We start from the raw sequence: 17,503 nt of genomic DNA, 5'->3' as shown, positions 1-17,503 counted from the left end.
CTTGTATCTTAGGGCAGGAACCTTATATGCAAGGAAAGGACTGGGGCTCAGGTCAAGAGGTCGCTTGGTCTTTGACCCTCGGGGCATATACTTGGCCTGGGTGTAGAGGAATAACCGGAATTTTCTGGTCGGTACGGGATTGACATTCAGGATTCTCCTATGAAAGTAGTTCGAGGTAAGTATAACTGGGAAAAATATGTATTACCAAGAATTTGTTAAATTTGGTAATCACAAGGCCAGATAAGAGAACTCTTTGGCACTAGTCTGGTCACCATGAAAAGGGTAATCCTTGAAAACAAGATAGCCACTACCAAAAATAGGGTTTCCCTACTTCAAAACCTGTTTTTTATTTTGGGAGAAATCTTCCTCCCTTTTATCTGAGAGTCTCCTATCACATTGGTGTTGAATGTGTCAGAACAAATGACAGATTCAACAAAAATTTGTCTTTTTTCCTAACATACATACAAGCCCACAATATAATGTAAATTTAACCCTTAAACGCCGATTCGACGTATTAAACGTTGACGGAAATTGTCTGTGGGTGCCAAATTGACGTACGAAATGTCGACGCAAGAAAGTTTTTTTATTTAAATTTGCAGAAAAATAGTTATAGGCCTACTTGGCGAAAACTTTTGAATCACGCACATTGAGGGATGCTGGGAGTTCACGAATCAAGCTGTTGTTTTGTTTACAATTGTTACCCAGGCGCGCAAGCGCGAATTTCTTTCTTCTCGCATTAAAAAGCATCAGCGACACATCTCAGAAGTTATTTCGTCACATTGACATAATTTTTGCACCATTTTATATTAGCCGTTACAGAGTTTTATATATGAAAATGTGTGCAATTTCATGTAGAATACAACAAAAAACAACTCATGATTGTAAATTTATCAGTTTTGAAATATTTTCATATAGATAACGATAAGTGCCAAAATTTCAACCTTCGGTCAACTTTAACTACCGAAATGGTCAAAAAACGCAATTGTAAGCTAAAACTGTTATATTCTAGTAATATTCAATCATTTACCTTCATTTTACAACAAATTGGAAGTCTCTAGCACAATATTTCGATTTATGGTGAATTTATGAAAAAAAAAAATTTTCCTTACATCCGCGCGGTAACTCTTCCAAAAAAATCAGACATTTTTTCGTCCGATTGTCGTAATGTTTGCACCGTTTTATATTAGCCGTTTCATAAAGTTTTATATATGGAAGTGTGTTCAATTTCATGTAGAATACAACAAAAAACAACCCATGGTTGTAGCTTTTATCAGTTTTGAAATATTTTCATATAAATAACGATAAGTGCCAAAATTTCAACCTTCGGTCAACTTTGACTCGACCGAAATGGTTGAAAAACACAATTGTAAGCTAAAACTCTTACATTCTAGTAATACGCAATCATTTACCTTCATTTTGCAACAAATTGGAAGTCTCTAGCACAGTATTTTGATTTATGATGAATTTATGGGGAAAAAAAAACATTTTCCTTACGTCCGCACGGTAACTTTTCCGAAAAAATCAGACATTTTTTTGTCCGATTGTCGTAATGTTTGCACCATTTTAAATTAGTCATTACATAAAGCTTCATATATGAAAATGCGCGCAATTTCATGTAGAATACAACTAAAAACAACCCATGGTTGTAGCTTTTATCAGTTTTGAAATATTTACATATAACGATAAGTGCCAAAATTTCAACCTTCAGTCAACTTTGACTCCACCGAAATGGTAAAAAAACGTAATTGTAAGCTAAAACTATTACATTCTGGTAATGTTCAATCATTTAACTTTATTTTGCAACAAATTGGAAGTCTCTAGCACAATATTTCGATTTATGGTGAATTAATGAAAAAAACTTTTTCCTATCATCCGCGCTGTAACTCTTCCGAAAAAATCATAAATTTTTTCATCCGATTGTCGTAATGTTTGCACCATTTTAAATTAGCCGTTACATAAAGTTTTATATATGAAAATGTGCGCAATTTCATGTAGAATACAACTAAAAACAACCCATGGTTGTAGCTTTTATCAGTTTTGAAATATTTTCATGTAAAGTAACGATAAATAGAAAAAATTCTACCTTCGGTCAACTTTAACTCGACCGAAATGGTAGAAAACTGCAATTGTAAGCTACAGCACTTACAGTCTAGTAATATTCAATCAATTACCTTCATTTTGCAACAAACGGGAAGTCTCTAGCACAATATTCGATTTATGGTGAATTTTTGAAAACCGCTTTTTTTTTTTACGTCTGCGCGTTACGAATTCATGAATCATATTGTGATAATATTTTCTCTGTGTTGCTTTGATCATTTTACAATTTGTTATATACCAAAATCATTGCAATTTAGTGTACAATACAACGAAAAAATAATTAACATATTAGCTTTAACCATTTTGCTCACAGCTCGATTTGTGTAGAATTAAATACGAAATTTTTTTTTTGCGCTGTCATATATTCCAATATTTATATATGATAATGATATTTTTTTTCAATTCTGATGGTTGCATACTAAACTTCAGGCAATGACAAAAAAAGGAGCCAAAAATTAACTCTTAATCTTGAAAATTAAGCATGCTGTGATTTAAAAAAAAAAAAAAACTTTTTTCCACTTTGGCGCTTACTCGCGAATGCCACCGGCATACGGGAGACACTTTCGGAAATACCAGCTTGCCGTTTAAGGGTTAATTTCCCTGCTTGTACCTCCCTTTCTTTCAAGATCTCTCTTCTCATCTGCCTCCGACAACAGTTAATTCTTTTGCCTCTCCGCATTCAGAAATTAGAGGATGCTGGTACTGTGACATCTTAAATAGCTAGTCTTACTCTCTAAAGCAAATCTATCATAGCCATCTGTGCATGTGGACCTAAGTACTCCTATCATATGATATTGTGGCTTTGTATGTTAGAAAAAATACAAATGTTGCATTTGTCATTTTTGTTATAAAAACATTACATTTTAAAGGTGTATAAGGAAGATAGGTATATTAAAATTGTTTTTGAATTAAATGGGTTATAGTGCATTTACTTTTTTAAGGTCGCTGTGGTCTGGCTTGTACAGATATCATAAGTTGCCAATTTTCATGTTATGGTAATCATTAGCGTCATGGAGTCTTGAAATAGTTTTCATTTCTTGAAATGTGGTTTTGTGTTTGCATCAGATATTTTCAATATATCTTATTTCGTATATTCTTCGTTAAAACCTCTGTTTCAGTAATGAAAATGAAGATAAGGCATATTTTTTCCCCGGTGATGCCAGATCTGAGTTTAGGGGACCTACGATTTTTTAAGAGAATTTAAAAAAAAGGTCACGCCCAATATCATTAAAGGATACTTGCTTTCGATCACCCACTGTGATAAGTATGGACAGCCCAGCCCAAGTGACTCCCGTAAATGTCTTCACCCACCACCTGAGGCCAAGGAAATAGTCTATAATTTCCTGAAACACTTCATTTTATAAAAACATTATGAAGGTCCTGTAGCTGATTTTTCGAAGGCTATCCAGAAAACATCTGAAGCAACAAAAGTGTCAGACATGTCTATTCGAAGACTTAACAAGGAAGCAAGATAGGTGGGAAATATAGTGGAATCTCTAGTGTTTCAAAAAAGAAAAGGTAAAGTGAGTCCTGTGACTGACTAGGGGTGATTTTGATGAAAATGTTATGCAAAGAAGGAATGAGCGGTTTTCTTTTATAAGGGCATAATAGATCGATTGTCCTATGAATTTATGTCTCAAGTCCAAACACCGGAGCCAACAGGCCATTCAACATATCTATGATTATAGAAAGAGAAAGAAGGAATAGCTAAATATAATCAAGAATGAAAAAAAAAAAAGTTAACAGGGAAGAAGCAACCCTTTCCCTCGACTTCCAAGGTCTAAAGCGAATCCTCCTAAGAAGGATTATATCTGCGGGAAGCATTTGATGGGACTTACATACCTGTAGATATGACAACTCTGCTTTTTCTATCTGGCCCCACCAGAGCGATCTTAGAAAAGTAAACGCACTGTAGTCAATGTCGATGTTTTGAGTCTAAATAAAAATAAAATTATAACATTAAATCCTAAGAAAGGTATTATATTTCAATGTTACTCTGAAACTAAGAAGCAAAATTTGTAGTTGAAAATGTAATTTCAGTGAGGAAAAAATTGGTTCAGTTTCATAGTTGACAATAAACATGTTTTTGTGTTTGCACAACAATTTCTTATATAATATTAAGGGTTAGCTTTCAAATCCTTGCTCTATAGCATTAGTAGAGGTCACTTTTAAAATACTATGAATATAGAAATAGATTATTGTATTGGCCCATTAACGACCATGGTCCGATTTGATGACTAAGTAAATGTGCCTATTTTTCTTTAATCATAAAAATAAATTCGTGATTTGAAATTGGAATGATTGTGTTATTGCATGTCTGCTTGACAATTTGAACCTTAATATGCTTTAGGTTGGTAGCCCTGGAGGCACCAAAGTGTAAATGAAGGAGAACATCTTAAAAGTGATTAAATTTTTACCATGGCACTTTTTTGAACAAGTAATTTCGTTGGAAGAACTTTACAGAGCAACTTCAGATTTGAACTCCTTACAACCTAGTATGTCTATTCTTGGAATATACCATTGTAATATTGATTGATACCTTTATAAATGAATTATAAAGAAAACCCTGGTCCCCAATTGAGTACCATGGGCAAACATCTACAATGTTTCTGTTTTCTTTGATGGGGATATGAAAGAGAATGGCAGTTGTAATAGCAAACTTCATGATTTTTTTTTCCATACATGCAGCTGTTTTGGAGTATTTTGTTTTATTACAGTGCTATTCCCTTTCATTATGTGCTGTGGAATAAACTGGGTATTGTTATCAAATGAATTTGCACAAGGAAAAGAAAAAGAAAAAAAATTGATAGTTAGGAATTCGCTGATACCCTTGGTCCTAAAATTATTTTGGAATATGATCGAGTATTTGAACAAATGTGGTGATCATGAGCATTATGTTGATAATTTCTTTACCAGTCATAAGTTTTTCTCTATTAGAATAACTGGTACAATCCGTACAAATCGTACTTGTAAATGCCCCCTTATGGATGACAAATCAGTGAAGAAAAGGAGCATAGGAACACATGATTACAGATTTGATGAGCAAAATGAGTTGTTTGCAAGACAAGATTTAAGAGTACTAGTGGCCATGGTCCACAAATGGGGACCAGAATTTTAAAAAAACCATGGCAGAGACAAAAATTATTTTTGTTTATTCTAATGAGCAGATAAGATAATTATGCATCTTAATACAACAAATTATCAAAGAAAATCTGGTCATTAAAGGGTTAATGCATAAACTGTTATTTCCCCAGACCACCCTGCAAGGTAGATTTGTTCACAATATATAAATATTATTTAACAGATTTATGAAAATTTTTACTTAGCTTTTACATGGGAAACGAGTTGAGGTAACTTAATAACTTCCAACCATGGTAAGACCTAGTAAAACACTCAGTATACTCAACTTAATCCATAATATTTTACAGATTAAGAAGAGATTACGGAGTATAAAGTTAGTGACATTAAAATTTATATTGGAATGATTTCTATGAGTGAATGATTTTACATAGTAGAGAAATCATAGTCTCCTGATTAGTAAGAGGTTATTATAGAATGACATTTTTTGATACCATATTGGTTGTCTCCCATGGTTATTGTGTATGTCTTTTTCAGAAAGGTTAATATGCACTGGAAGGTATACCTAATAGCTTGCTGTATTATTGTCTGATTATGCCAGTAGCTTCTATGCTTGCATACTTAGTGTCTTCCATATATGCCTTAAGTCCTCCTCCTTTTCTAAATGGAAATTACTGTGTATTTTTTCAGGGATGTTGGTAGTGGAGATGGTGGTGGTGGAAGTAGAGGTGGACCTGGTGGTGGTGGGGGTGGTGGTGGTGGTGTTGGTGGTAATGATGGCAGCATAAGAGGGGGAGGGAATCATTTGGAAAGTAGAGGTGGAAGTGTTGATAGTACCAGCAAAGGCAGTGAAGGAGGAGGGAGCAAGGGTGGTGGGACTGCTGCCAGTATTTTTGGCCAGGCCAGACCTGTTGATACAGCTGCACGTGAACGCGAGATTGAAGAGAGATTACGTAAGCTGAATGGTGGGGCAAGTAGGTAGGTATCGTTAAATTGAATGTGAGGGACACTACTGATTTCTGATTGTGATGTTTATCAATTTTCAGGTGTATTATTTTCTCATTTGAATGGTTTATGAATGTTTTAATGCATGATCTGTTTTTTTTCTTCTTCTCTGGTCCTGTTTTTGTGTTTGTCTGTTAGGTATACAGTAATCAGTGTACTCTATTAAATACCAGTTTTAAGGGAACAGTAGTAAAGATAGCTTTAACTTTTTTTTAACAAACTGGCATTGTAAGCATCTTTTGATACACAACAACATGACAGTATTTATCTGAAGTAATCCACTTGAATCTAGAAACGGCAGGAGACACATTTAATATGAAGTTGAAACTGAAAGAGTTGGACTTGTTCTTTTATCTGGTTTAGAAATTCCTTTTGATATGGTCAAGTAACTAGCCCCTCTTTTGTTGAGTCTTAGGTGTTGTAATTATGGAGCTAGAATAAACTTTACTACATAATTATAATTTAGATATTTGCCTTCCAACCTTGCTAATCTTTTATAGCACAAGGAGCAGGACATAAGTAATGAGGTGCATCATAACTTGATGCCCAGGGATCTGTCCACACATTTGCAGTACCATTCTGGCTAACTGATATTTTCTTTCTTCCTTGAAGAGGGACAGAAGCATCGTATAAAGTTATCTTTCAGAGGCTTCTGTTTAGTGGGATATTGTGTAAAATTATCTATCAAAAGCTACTTATTTATGGAAGATGTTGCAGGTTCTGTGGGCTAAATCCAACTATGGTTACACGTTTGATTAGTTTTTTGTTACTCTATAATAATAATATGAAAGAAAAAAAAATCCCATAAAGGTTTATCTCCTACTTTTTGCCATCCCTGACACTACACAATTAGTAAACCCTCATGGGGAAAGGTTATTTATGTCAACCCTTTTATTTATGTCTTCATACTTTGCTGTCCAACTACTTTGACCTAATCTCATTTTAATTTTTCACATTTAAGAAATAAAAATCCCAGTGGCAAACCATATCAGGGTTTAGAACTGAGATTCAGTTTTTTAATTAATTTTATATATTTTGTTTTTGGTAGATGGATGTCTGATTGAAAAATAATTTATCTGTACATTATGACTGGTTATATATACGTCTGACAAATTTTTTAGTTTTTCTCTCTTGTGAATTATACATTGCAGGCTGAAGTATGTTTCATACTGGATGCTGAGTAATTTTATATAAAGCATTATTTGTTATATTTCTTGCTGTTCTTTTTATTGTTTTTTATGCTAAATATATCCAGTTTTAACATTTCAGTATTATATTTCAGTAGGTTCTTGTACTCTACAAGTATCTTCCCATTACATACATGGTTGAAAGTTATCATATGGTAATATCTGTAAATTCAAGCAGTCTGATTAGTTTGGGTAAATTTCTTGATAACTGGATGGCTATTGTATGCCTATCCTTTTCCTTTCCTTCCTGGCCAATAGATTTCTAAGATCTTACAAAGTGGCTCACAGGAATTTTATTTTAAATTCATGTCATTGAATTAGTTACAATAAAATTATCTTTGTTTTTCATTGTACTATTTAGATAACAATTAATAGTTTGAATCAAGTTATCTATAGATTGCTCAAATTTTCATCATTTTTGTACAAATATTTTTCTCAGAGAGGAGCAGCCGCCGCCAAGAAGACTTGATCGACGAGAAGATCTTCGGGATATTCGTCGAGAGGATAATCGAGATGTTCGACGAGAGGATAATCGAGATGTACGTCGAGAGGATAATCGAGATGTACGTCGAGAGGATAATCGAGATGTTCGTCGAGAAGATAATCGAGATGTTCGTCGAGAGGATAATCGAGATGTTCGTCGAGAGGATAATCGAGATGTTCGTCGAGAGGATAATCGAGATGTTCGTCGAGAGGATAATCGAGATGTTCGTCGAGAGGATAATCGAGACATCCGAATCAATGATAAGGAGGATCGCAGGGACAGAGGGGTAATTAAGAGTTGGTTGTACAGAAGTTTATGGTTTGGACAACATATGGAGCATGCTATATAGATGGTTTAGTTTAAAGGAGTAGACAAAATTGGTTATTTTAAAAATTAAACTTCACAATTTGTGATCTTAATTTTCAACATTCAGAAATTTCCTAGTGGTTATACATAATATGATGATGATTATGAATAATATATGCCTTCAGATATAATTTTTATTACAGATTTAGGGGTATTTATCTCATTCTTCATTGGTTTCAATAGGAAAGTAGAAAATTCAGCATTTGATTTGCCTCTCCTTTATATATTTATATTGATAGTTTGTTTAATTTGTGTAACAGGAAGTCCGAAAACCTGTAAGGGATGACAGAGAGAAAAGGAATGACATGGATAGAGATGAAAACCATGATCCACCTCAGCGACGTGGAAAACCTGTGAAAGATGAACCTGTGGTTAGTTTGATAAATATTTTTTTGCTGTTATAAATTATCCTCTGTAACTTTTTAATTTTACAGTTGTAGTTTTCATTATTCAGAGAATGTTTGAGATTTGATGAGTTTTCTTTAATATCACTATTAACCCAAGAAGTGTGTCAACAGTCCGGTATTGCAGCTATCTTGATAAAAATGCTACTCTCCAGAATCTAATACATATCTTTACCAAAGCCTTTGTAATTACTTCGTGCATATATCAAAAAATATCTTTTCCCTCTTCATCCTTGTTATTTTGTTATAAATGATCAAAGTAAGTAAAGTAAAGTAAGTAAGTGGCATTTTGCCTGATGAATAGGTGGTGTGGTAGTACCACGGGTTGCGGGTCTGTCAGTTGTCACTCATGGATGAGGAGGGAGTTGGGTATAACAGGCTTGTTTGTGGGTGTTACGGATCTGGAGATCTCAGAGACAATGTTACGGTGTCGAAATATCCTGGTTCAAGGTCGACACAATGTTACGGCCTCTGAGAGAGGTCCGCTTCAGGTTCGGTATGGAAATAAAAAAAAATATATCAGCACAAACAGTTGAAACTGGGGATACGAATATAGAAAGAAACACTAACACAACAAAGGTTTATTTACAAGCTTACTAACAAAGGTAAATGCAGAATGGTATCTCCTATTTACATAAAAAGATAGAATCTTACACTGCATGAACTGGGGGAAACAGTGAGGTAATTTGAATACTTGCTAATCAGTTTGGCACTTCAAAGAGGTGGCTTCAAAAATGTAGAGCGGCAATTGCAGTCGTCCTCTTGACTCCGTATTGCAGAAACTAGTATACTTGAAAGGCAGGAAATACCCAAAAACTCTAGCAGGACCTTTTCTTCTCTGCAGTCGGCTCGACGTCGAGATAACATGAGATAAATCGTCCACTCCTGAAGACGACTAGACCAATATCCAACCAACTCCGAACAACTCTTCTTTTGCTCCTTTGTCGGTCCTCCCTTCGTCTCTAGTCTCTCTCTGACGATCTCTGCTGCTGATCTCTCACTGACAATCTGATCTGTGGCTCTTACTAACTGGTGATCTCTCTCTTTTACGATCACACTCTAATTCTCCTCCTCCTGCTGCTGCTTCCTCTGTCGTATTTATACGGCATCCTGGGGGGGCGGAGCCTACGGCGAACGTCACCGACTCCAGGGATTTCTAAAACTTCTTAGATGAATCTAGACAAGGTATTGCATCAGAGAATCGCGGCGTTTCTCACGTAATATTGGCGCGTTTTTGCGCTCCACAACACGCCTGACGATTCTAGAACAGCCGCGAGAAAAGGCACCTCCAACGTGGGCGCGAAAACCTCCTTACTGCCGAACTTTTTGAAAATGCGTTCTCCTTTCCTTTAACTTCCTTTGCTATGAAGCAATTACCATCACAGTGGGCCCAGTAGAGGATAGTGTATTTTTACTTACTACACTCCTTGTTAGGTTGTGATGTTTTATCCTATTTTTTTTACAAGTAACCATTACAACTTATTACACTGTATATTGGGGAGTGTATTGAAAATTAAAATTACTTTATATCTTCAAATCCTAAAATATAGAATTTTTCTCCTCGAAAAATGAATGATCTTTCTAGTTGCAATAGAAGTATTTATTGTTCACAAATATTTCACTTGCTTTGTAATTGTTTTTACTTTATCTATTCATATAGTAACTATTATTACCATTGCTATTATTGTAAAGTAGATTAAAATTATATATAATATTTAGAGAGAATATTCTATCTTTATTACTAGCAAGTTCAATAATAAAATCCTATCATATTTGAAGAACAAACTGAGTAAAAAATAATGGAATCTCCTAGTCATTGCAATCATATTAAATAATAGTTATAGCAAAGAAAATACTTGGGTATTTAAATTACATAAGGAAGCAATTATTGTAATTATGTAAAAAAAAAAACTAACTTCTGATTATTTAAGTATTATATATATAAAAAACCTAGTAACTAATCAAATAACTTTATGTAAACTTATGAGCTAAGGGTTGTTTGATATCAGTCAGATGTAAACTTATGAGCTAAGGGTTGTTTGATATCAGTCAGACTAATTATAATAAGTTTTTACTTCATTTTGCGTGTGTGTGTTTTTTTTTTTTTTTTTTTTTTTTTGTGTTTTTTTTTTTTTTTTTTTTTTTTTTTTTTTGTTTTTTTTTTTCTTCGTAAGCATCTGTATATAGTGTACCTTACCAAAACCATAACCACCACCTGTATCTATTGCAAGAATACACAAAAGATATAGAAAATTCTTATGGAAGTAAAATTCTTATGGAAGTAAGTAATGAATGCAGACACTACATAAAATAATTGTGACTCTCTCTCTCTCTCTCTCTCTCTCTCTCTCTCTCTCTCTCTCTCTCTCTCTCTCTCTCTCTCTCTCTCTCTCTCTGTGTGTGTGTGTGTGTAAACAAACAAGAACACAGAAAACAATATGTAAGTCGCTTTCATTGTTACCAAAAAGAGCTTTAGACATATCAAATGCAAAATAAGCACTTATTATCATGGTAACTCAGACTGCTTGTTATTTTTTATTACCTTTAATTGTAAACAACCACTCATCAGCTACTCAAAAGAAAAATAAAAACGTTCCGGAGTGTTGCCATAATTTACACTAGGCCCGCGTGCTGACGTAAATTTTGGGAGTTGCCACATTTTTTATCTCCGTTACTAAGCAGGGCATTATGTTCTGATATTGTGTATGTTTGCTGTTATGTAAGTTTTTCTTATTGTGGATATTTCCAATATATTAACATAAAACTAGTTTTGACCAGAAAGAACTACTGTATATTTCCGTGTATAAGACAATCTGTAAATAAGACTAGGTCAAAAATCGTGGCAAATTTTCATATCAGTAGTATAAGACGGCTTCTAAATTAAAAAACTGAATTTTTTTTTTTTTTTTTTTTTTTTTGAAAAAAGTGATTATTTGCAAAAGTTGAATAGTACAACTATATTTATAGTTATGATTACTTAAATATAGGTTTTTTTTGCTTGTTGTATCCAGTTACAGTATTACTAATATCATATTGTTACTGTAATACAGAATATAAACATCCTCCTGTACACCATTTCCATTTGATATTGTTTACATTCTCAAAATCTTGACTGATTGAGTATTATCTTCATTGCCATTATTTGTTAGAAGAGATATACTAATTCAGAGATACAATTTCTTGTAAATTAACGAAGTTTGGTTGAATACGTGAATATATTACTTTATTATATAAGCATTAGGTGTGTTTTCTCCAGTTCCGATCTCACTTCCATCTTGACGTTATTCGTTAAATTTATTCAGCCTCAGCTATAACCTGCAGCTTTAATTTACTAGTATTCTTTATCATGGTCACCTCTGAATGAGTGATGAATCAAAATGTATTTTGTTTTTACTTGTGGAGCAAAAATTGAGAATCGGCAGAGTTGAACTACTTGACAATTTTAACAGAGCTCTTAATAAATGCTTGATAGTTACGGTAAATGACATCAGCAATTGGCTGTTCCTCAATGTGGTTGTTTATGTCAATACAGGTTGACAATCTCTTCATCTAGAATTCTAAAAACTGGAATTTTTTAGTGGAGGTTGGAGGAATCTCATTAGTATTACACTTGCAAAATTTGAATAATAGTTGTATTGAGAATAATGATAATTTTAATAAAACTTGTTTCACTGTATCTAATCATATTGCTTGTATTATTGTAATATAGTATATGAATTGAGTGATGATACACCATTTGCCTCCTGGTTTTGTTTACAGTCGTAAAATAATAAGCTGAACGTGTTTTACCGATATCATCACTGTCTTTAGTTGCTGAACGGAACTTAATTCAGAGATACATTCCTTTCGTAAGTTATCAATGCAAAGTTAAACAAAGCCAATTCCATTTCATGTTTTTCATACATGCGTCACCTAAAAGGGAAACCATTGTTTTGTTTACGTTTCATTACCATTCTCAAACAACCGCCAATAACAATACAATAACGAACAATAATTATCGGGCAAAATTATTGTTCATGTGACTGAATTGTTCTAAACAATTACAAACAGCTTTGCATGCTGCCTCACCTAATGTTCTCTGCGATTTTGTTATAAAAGCATGGGGGAACGTGAAAATAGAAAGTGTCATAAAATCATTTGAAAAATGCCATTGATAGAACCAAAGATGATTTGTATGATAGCAATGACGAAGCTGAAGTCAACTTACCAGAACCAGACTGGAATCCCTACGATGGCGGCAAGTGATGAAACGTGATATGAATGAGAAACTTTTAATGAAAAATTAATGTTATCCTAAATGTTATTATACAACTGTAATTACACTATCACTGAAATTTCTGAAAGGTTATCAAAAGATAAAGGTTGCTGTGAGCTCAACTGTAACTCATGTCGACATTATCTCAGCTGGGATCATGTAGATAAAAGTTAGTTTCATTGATATAGAATTATTCCTTAAACGGGCTATTTTTTATGAAGATATGCCAATAATACATGAGGTAAAAATGGTTTTATTACCTTTTATTATTATATAATAGACTGATCCCCCCGTATTCAGGGGGCGGATGCATACCAGACCCCCCCATGAATAGTTGGAACCCCTATATAAATGCTTAAAACTCAAGAAAAACCCACTGAAAATGTTTATACCTGGTTTTTTTAATAGTTTTATCACTAAAAATGTATTTTATGATGAAATTGATTAAAAAAACAGGAATTTGTGGATATTTCTCTTAGAAAAATACTGCAAATTGGCGAATTTTCCACGAATAAAAAGGGGGGGGGAAATGTTCCAGAGAGAAGTCCGCAAATCTGGGGATCCACTGTTATGTGAATCTTGATGTATGTTAGTGGTTAGTGCAGCACTGAAGCCGAGACGTAATACACATCTTGGAATTCAAGGTTTGATGTTTAGAATTGTAGTATAAGATGACCCCAATTTTTAGGGGTGAATTTTAGGCTTTAAAGGTCATCTTTTATGCAGAAATAATATAAAGGTCATCTTATATGCAGAAATATACAATACATTTCACCAATTTCCTTTGGGTAAAAGTTAAATTTGGTCTATGGTGGATTTTTGTTATTATACATAAATATATACGAGTGAAATAGTTCTAAACATTAAATCTTTCATAAGACATATAGTTTTATCATGAAAAGTGATAAAAGTTAAGGAATGTTGTGAAGGAACTTTGTGAGAAGAGATAGCAAATGGCGCTCTGAAGAGACGTAAAGCAGTTCCCCATACAGCTGCTTAAGAGGCTTGTAGCATTTCTCAGGTTAAACTGCAGCACATTAAAATGATTTCAGTAATGAATAATAATGCGAGCTAGAAATTGTGAATAGTTGAACTTCATCATAGCGTAATGAAACCTAAGCAGTTGCCATCAGAACCAGAAATATTTCCATCCTGATGCTAGCCAATGAAATTCCAGTGGGTGAAGTTCATAGGACAGTGTGTTCCAGATGCAGCTTCACAATATTTTCTTTTCTAAGTAAACTTTTAAAGGATTTATTATTTCCACATTGATTAAAAATTAAGAGAATACCCTAATCTTTATTCAATAATTTGTAGTCATTGCCAATATTAGCTAAGCTACAGCAGTGAAGAACAAAAATTGTTGATTTAATGTTAGTATCTAAAAAAGGAGCAGTATTCATCAGTATGCCTATATTTTGGATTCATGGATGTACTATACATATTTACTAAACTTTCAACATAATAGGTTCCCTTGAAGTCCACATGATCTGTTGGGGTTAGTGCCATCAGTGCACCTCACATGGTGCACTGTATACTTAAGTTTTTTTCCAGCATCCCTTTGGCCCCTAGTTGCAGCCCTTTTCATTCTTTTTACTATATGTCCAGTTTTATTCTCTTCCATCTTACTTTCCGCCCTCTCCTAACAGTTGTTTCATAGTGTAACTGCAAGGTTTTCCTCCTGTTACACCTTTCAAACCTTTTTGCACCGAATGACCTCATGGGTCCCAGTATTTTGTCTTTGGCCTAAATTTTATATTCCATTCCATTTCTTAAAGTCCTCATGAAATATTGAATTCATTGGGAGTAACCTTGTACAGCAAGTTAAGCCCAAACCTTGAGTTTTGATAATGAAAATCTTAACTTTTTATATATTAAAGTCATCACAAACAGATAGGTATGTAGTATATAGGTGATGAAATTTGGTATTGGTGTTGTATGAATTATGTTAAATATTGACATGTTTTAATAATGTTAATTTATCAGTAAAAGAAAGTACTGTATTAGAACTGAAATTATATATGATTTTTATTCTTTCTTTCAGATCATTGATACAGCAAACAAGTTTGCAGGTTTGGATCTTGAAGCTGAAGATTAGTTTAGACAATTTAAGGGTTGCTTAAGGATCATAGGTTAAGTGGCCATCTGATCCCTGTGCTGGCTAACCTGTCTCTGTTGTATGTTGTACCTTTCTGGTATCACATCCCTGCCTTAGGTGCGCACACACTCCATAGCCACTATGGCTGTAAAGACGAAATTGTTGGCTTCTGCCGATGTTCACCCTTTAATGATGGCAATGTATCTTCAGTATCCCAGTGGTACTCATAAACTGTATCGTATGCTCTTGATGAAGAGATGTATTGACATGCCCTGTGCACGAGATGTTGATAAGCAAAACCACAGCTTTGCCTCATTGTCAGGTCAGTATATTGTTGACACCAGGATACATTGTTGTTGTCCTGTCGTTGAGCATTGTTCCTTGTATAAGGTGAATCTACATGGTTGTATGTCATTCATGAAATTTTCTAAATGTCATGTTTGCCAAGTCATCACACAAGCTCTTCCTCGGTAATGTGCCCCAGCATGCATTTTAGATATGTCAGTTTTCTTCAGTATTTAACCTTAAGTAACTGTTGATGTAGAATCGCCAAGTTCATTTACATAGCCTGCATTCATTTTGTTTATTGATGCCCCCCCCCCCCCCCCCTTTTTTTTTTTTTTTTTTTTTTTTCCTCACAAAATACACTTCTTTTTCTTGAAAGTAAACTTTACACATGAGTTAAAGATAGTGGGCATTGAATTAATTGAATTATGATCCTGTTTCTATATTATAAAGACCATGTGTTAGGTTGTTTTATGTAGTGTGAAGAATACATGACAAATTTAGGTATGCTGGGGCACAAAACATGAGAGGGATTGTGAATGCATTGTAGATAGATTTCCATATACAGAATATTGTGCTGTGATGCAGACTTCTGACTTCCCTCTAAATGATGAGGGATGCAGAAATGAGCCTTCTTGAGCTGTGATTACAGTGTTCATTTCCTGTGCCCCAGGCCAGTCAGCAGCCTCTCATCATTGCTATCCATATATCTCATCAAGATTTGCCTCTTTACGAGCATATAGGTTGTTGATGGGGTTTGTTAAAAAAAAAAAAAAAAAGAGCTGTGGGTGTTGCTTGGTTTTCTGAACCAGAGTAAACAGCCCTATGTCTTGATCATCTCCATATCAAAGACAGATTTTGGGATTATCTGTCATAGTTGCCCTCGTTTGGTTGATTTAACTGTCATGATAGATGTTTTACTCTGGTTGAATCAAAGAGAAAGATTTGACTTCATGTGCAGGTGCCCTATTTGTAGTCATGAAGGTTGCAGTGGCCCTTAGCAGGAGAAAGAGAGAGGCAGTCTTGGCTAGCCAGGGACAGAGCCAATTAGTAATATAATTTAAGTCAGTGTTTGATAGCTTGTTGTATCTACTTCTCATAAGTAAAAATATTATATTTAAGAAAATAACATTTTTATATGTTTTTTATGCCTTGGATAATTAATGTAAATGTTTTATCTAGATTGGAATCGATCCTCAAAATAAAAATGATGTAAATAAAATGCATTATTGAGTATTTAGTATTATCTTGCACATGCTTAGATAAATACCTATATCTTCTGTATGGTTTAGCAAATGGCAGTCATTGTCTCTGTAAAAGCTTTTAGAAGTGAAGGTCAAATTCACTTACATAGTACCTTGAACACCAGATATCCAGTTTAAATTTGTATTTACATGACTGTGTATGCTTCATCCAGTTTTATTTCATAAGTATGTTAGCAGTTGTCAGAGGCACTTTTAATTATTCATACTTTGATATAAGCCTTTATTTGTTTGAGGATGTTTTACCTTTTCTTTTACATTATTAATATGTTATGTTTCTTGAAGTTCAGTTATATTTTAATGGTGATATGTGATTGCAGTTCCTTTGTGGAATTCCCTTCTTCATCAGAATTTATTATATCTAGATATTGAAAGTTACTTGCTCAAATGTAATAAGCAGATAGATGAAGATTCCTTTGTATGTGTTTATATATCCTAATTTTGCTTAAAGGACAGCCTTTTAAATGGAAATTGTTTTCTGTTTATGATTTTCCATAATAAATCTGCTAAAGAGCAAGTAGTTTTTTAATTCAGCCATCAGAATATATTGATGTAACTTGGAGAGAATATGAAAATCAGCAAAATTACCTGTAAATCTGAATTGTTGATTTAGTAACAGCTCTCATCCCTTTGTAGTAGTACAGCAATCAGAAATAGGAGATGATTTATTGTTCTGAGATAACTTTCAACCCTTGGAAGTTGTCAAATTTGTTTGCATACGAAAAGGTTAATTTTATGTGATCAGTAATGTGTTGTAGCAATATACATTGGTACCAGCTATCAACTAAGATCCTAGTTAATGTGTTGTAGCCATACACATTGGTAGTAGCCATCAACCAAGATCCTGATTTAATATATATTAACCTTACAAATATCTTGTTGGCTATGGTTTTATTTTTTAGAAATAGTTTAAACAGACCACTAGATAGTCCCTAACTCTTGTCATTCTGGCTCAAAGAGTTTGATCACAGTAATTGCAATT

At 33.9% G+C, this 17,503-nt stretch overlaps 1 protein-coding gene across 1 annotated transcript in view; it reads left to right on the top strand.

The window, feature by feature from the left end:
• LOC135210145 (aspartate, glycine, lysine and serine-rich protein-like) overlaps positions 1-17,038 on the top strand; it is a gene marked incomplete in the record, with an annotated part of 234,290 nt that extends 217,252 nt beyond the window's left edge. Inside the window, 4 exon segments of the mRNA XM_064242964.1 lie at positions 5,866-6,153; positions 7,807-8,137; positions 8,478-8,588; positions 14,921-17,038. Of these exon segments, the coding sequence (XP_064099034.1) occupies positions 5,866-6,153; positions 7,807-8,137; positions 8,478-8,588; positions 14,921-14,974 (784 nt within the window).
• Positions 17,039-17,503: the final 465 nt, after the last annotated feature.

Source organism: Macrobrachium nipponense, chromosome 39 (assembly GCF_015104395.2).
Source record: "Macrobrachium nipponense isolate FS-2020 chromosome 39, ASM1510439v2, whole genome shotgun sequence".
NCBI classification, from domain to species: Eukaryota; Metazoa; Arthropoda; class Malacostraca; order Decapoda; family Palaemonidae; genus Macrobrachium; species Macrobrachium nipponense.
The sequence above is the reverse complement of the archived record's forward strand: the minus strand, read 5'-3'. Positions and strand labels throughout refer to the sequence as shown.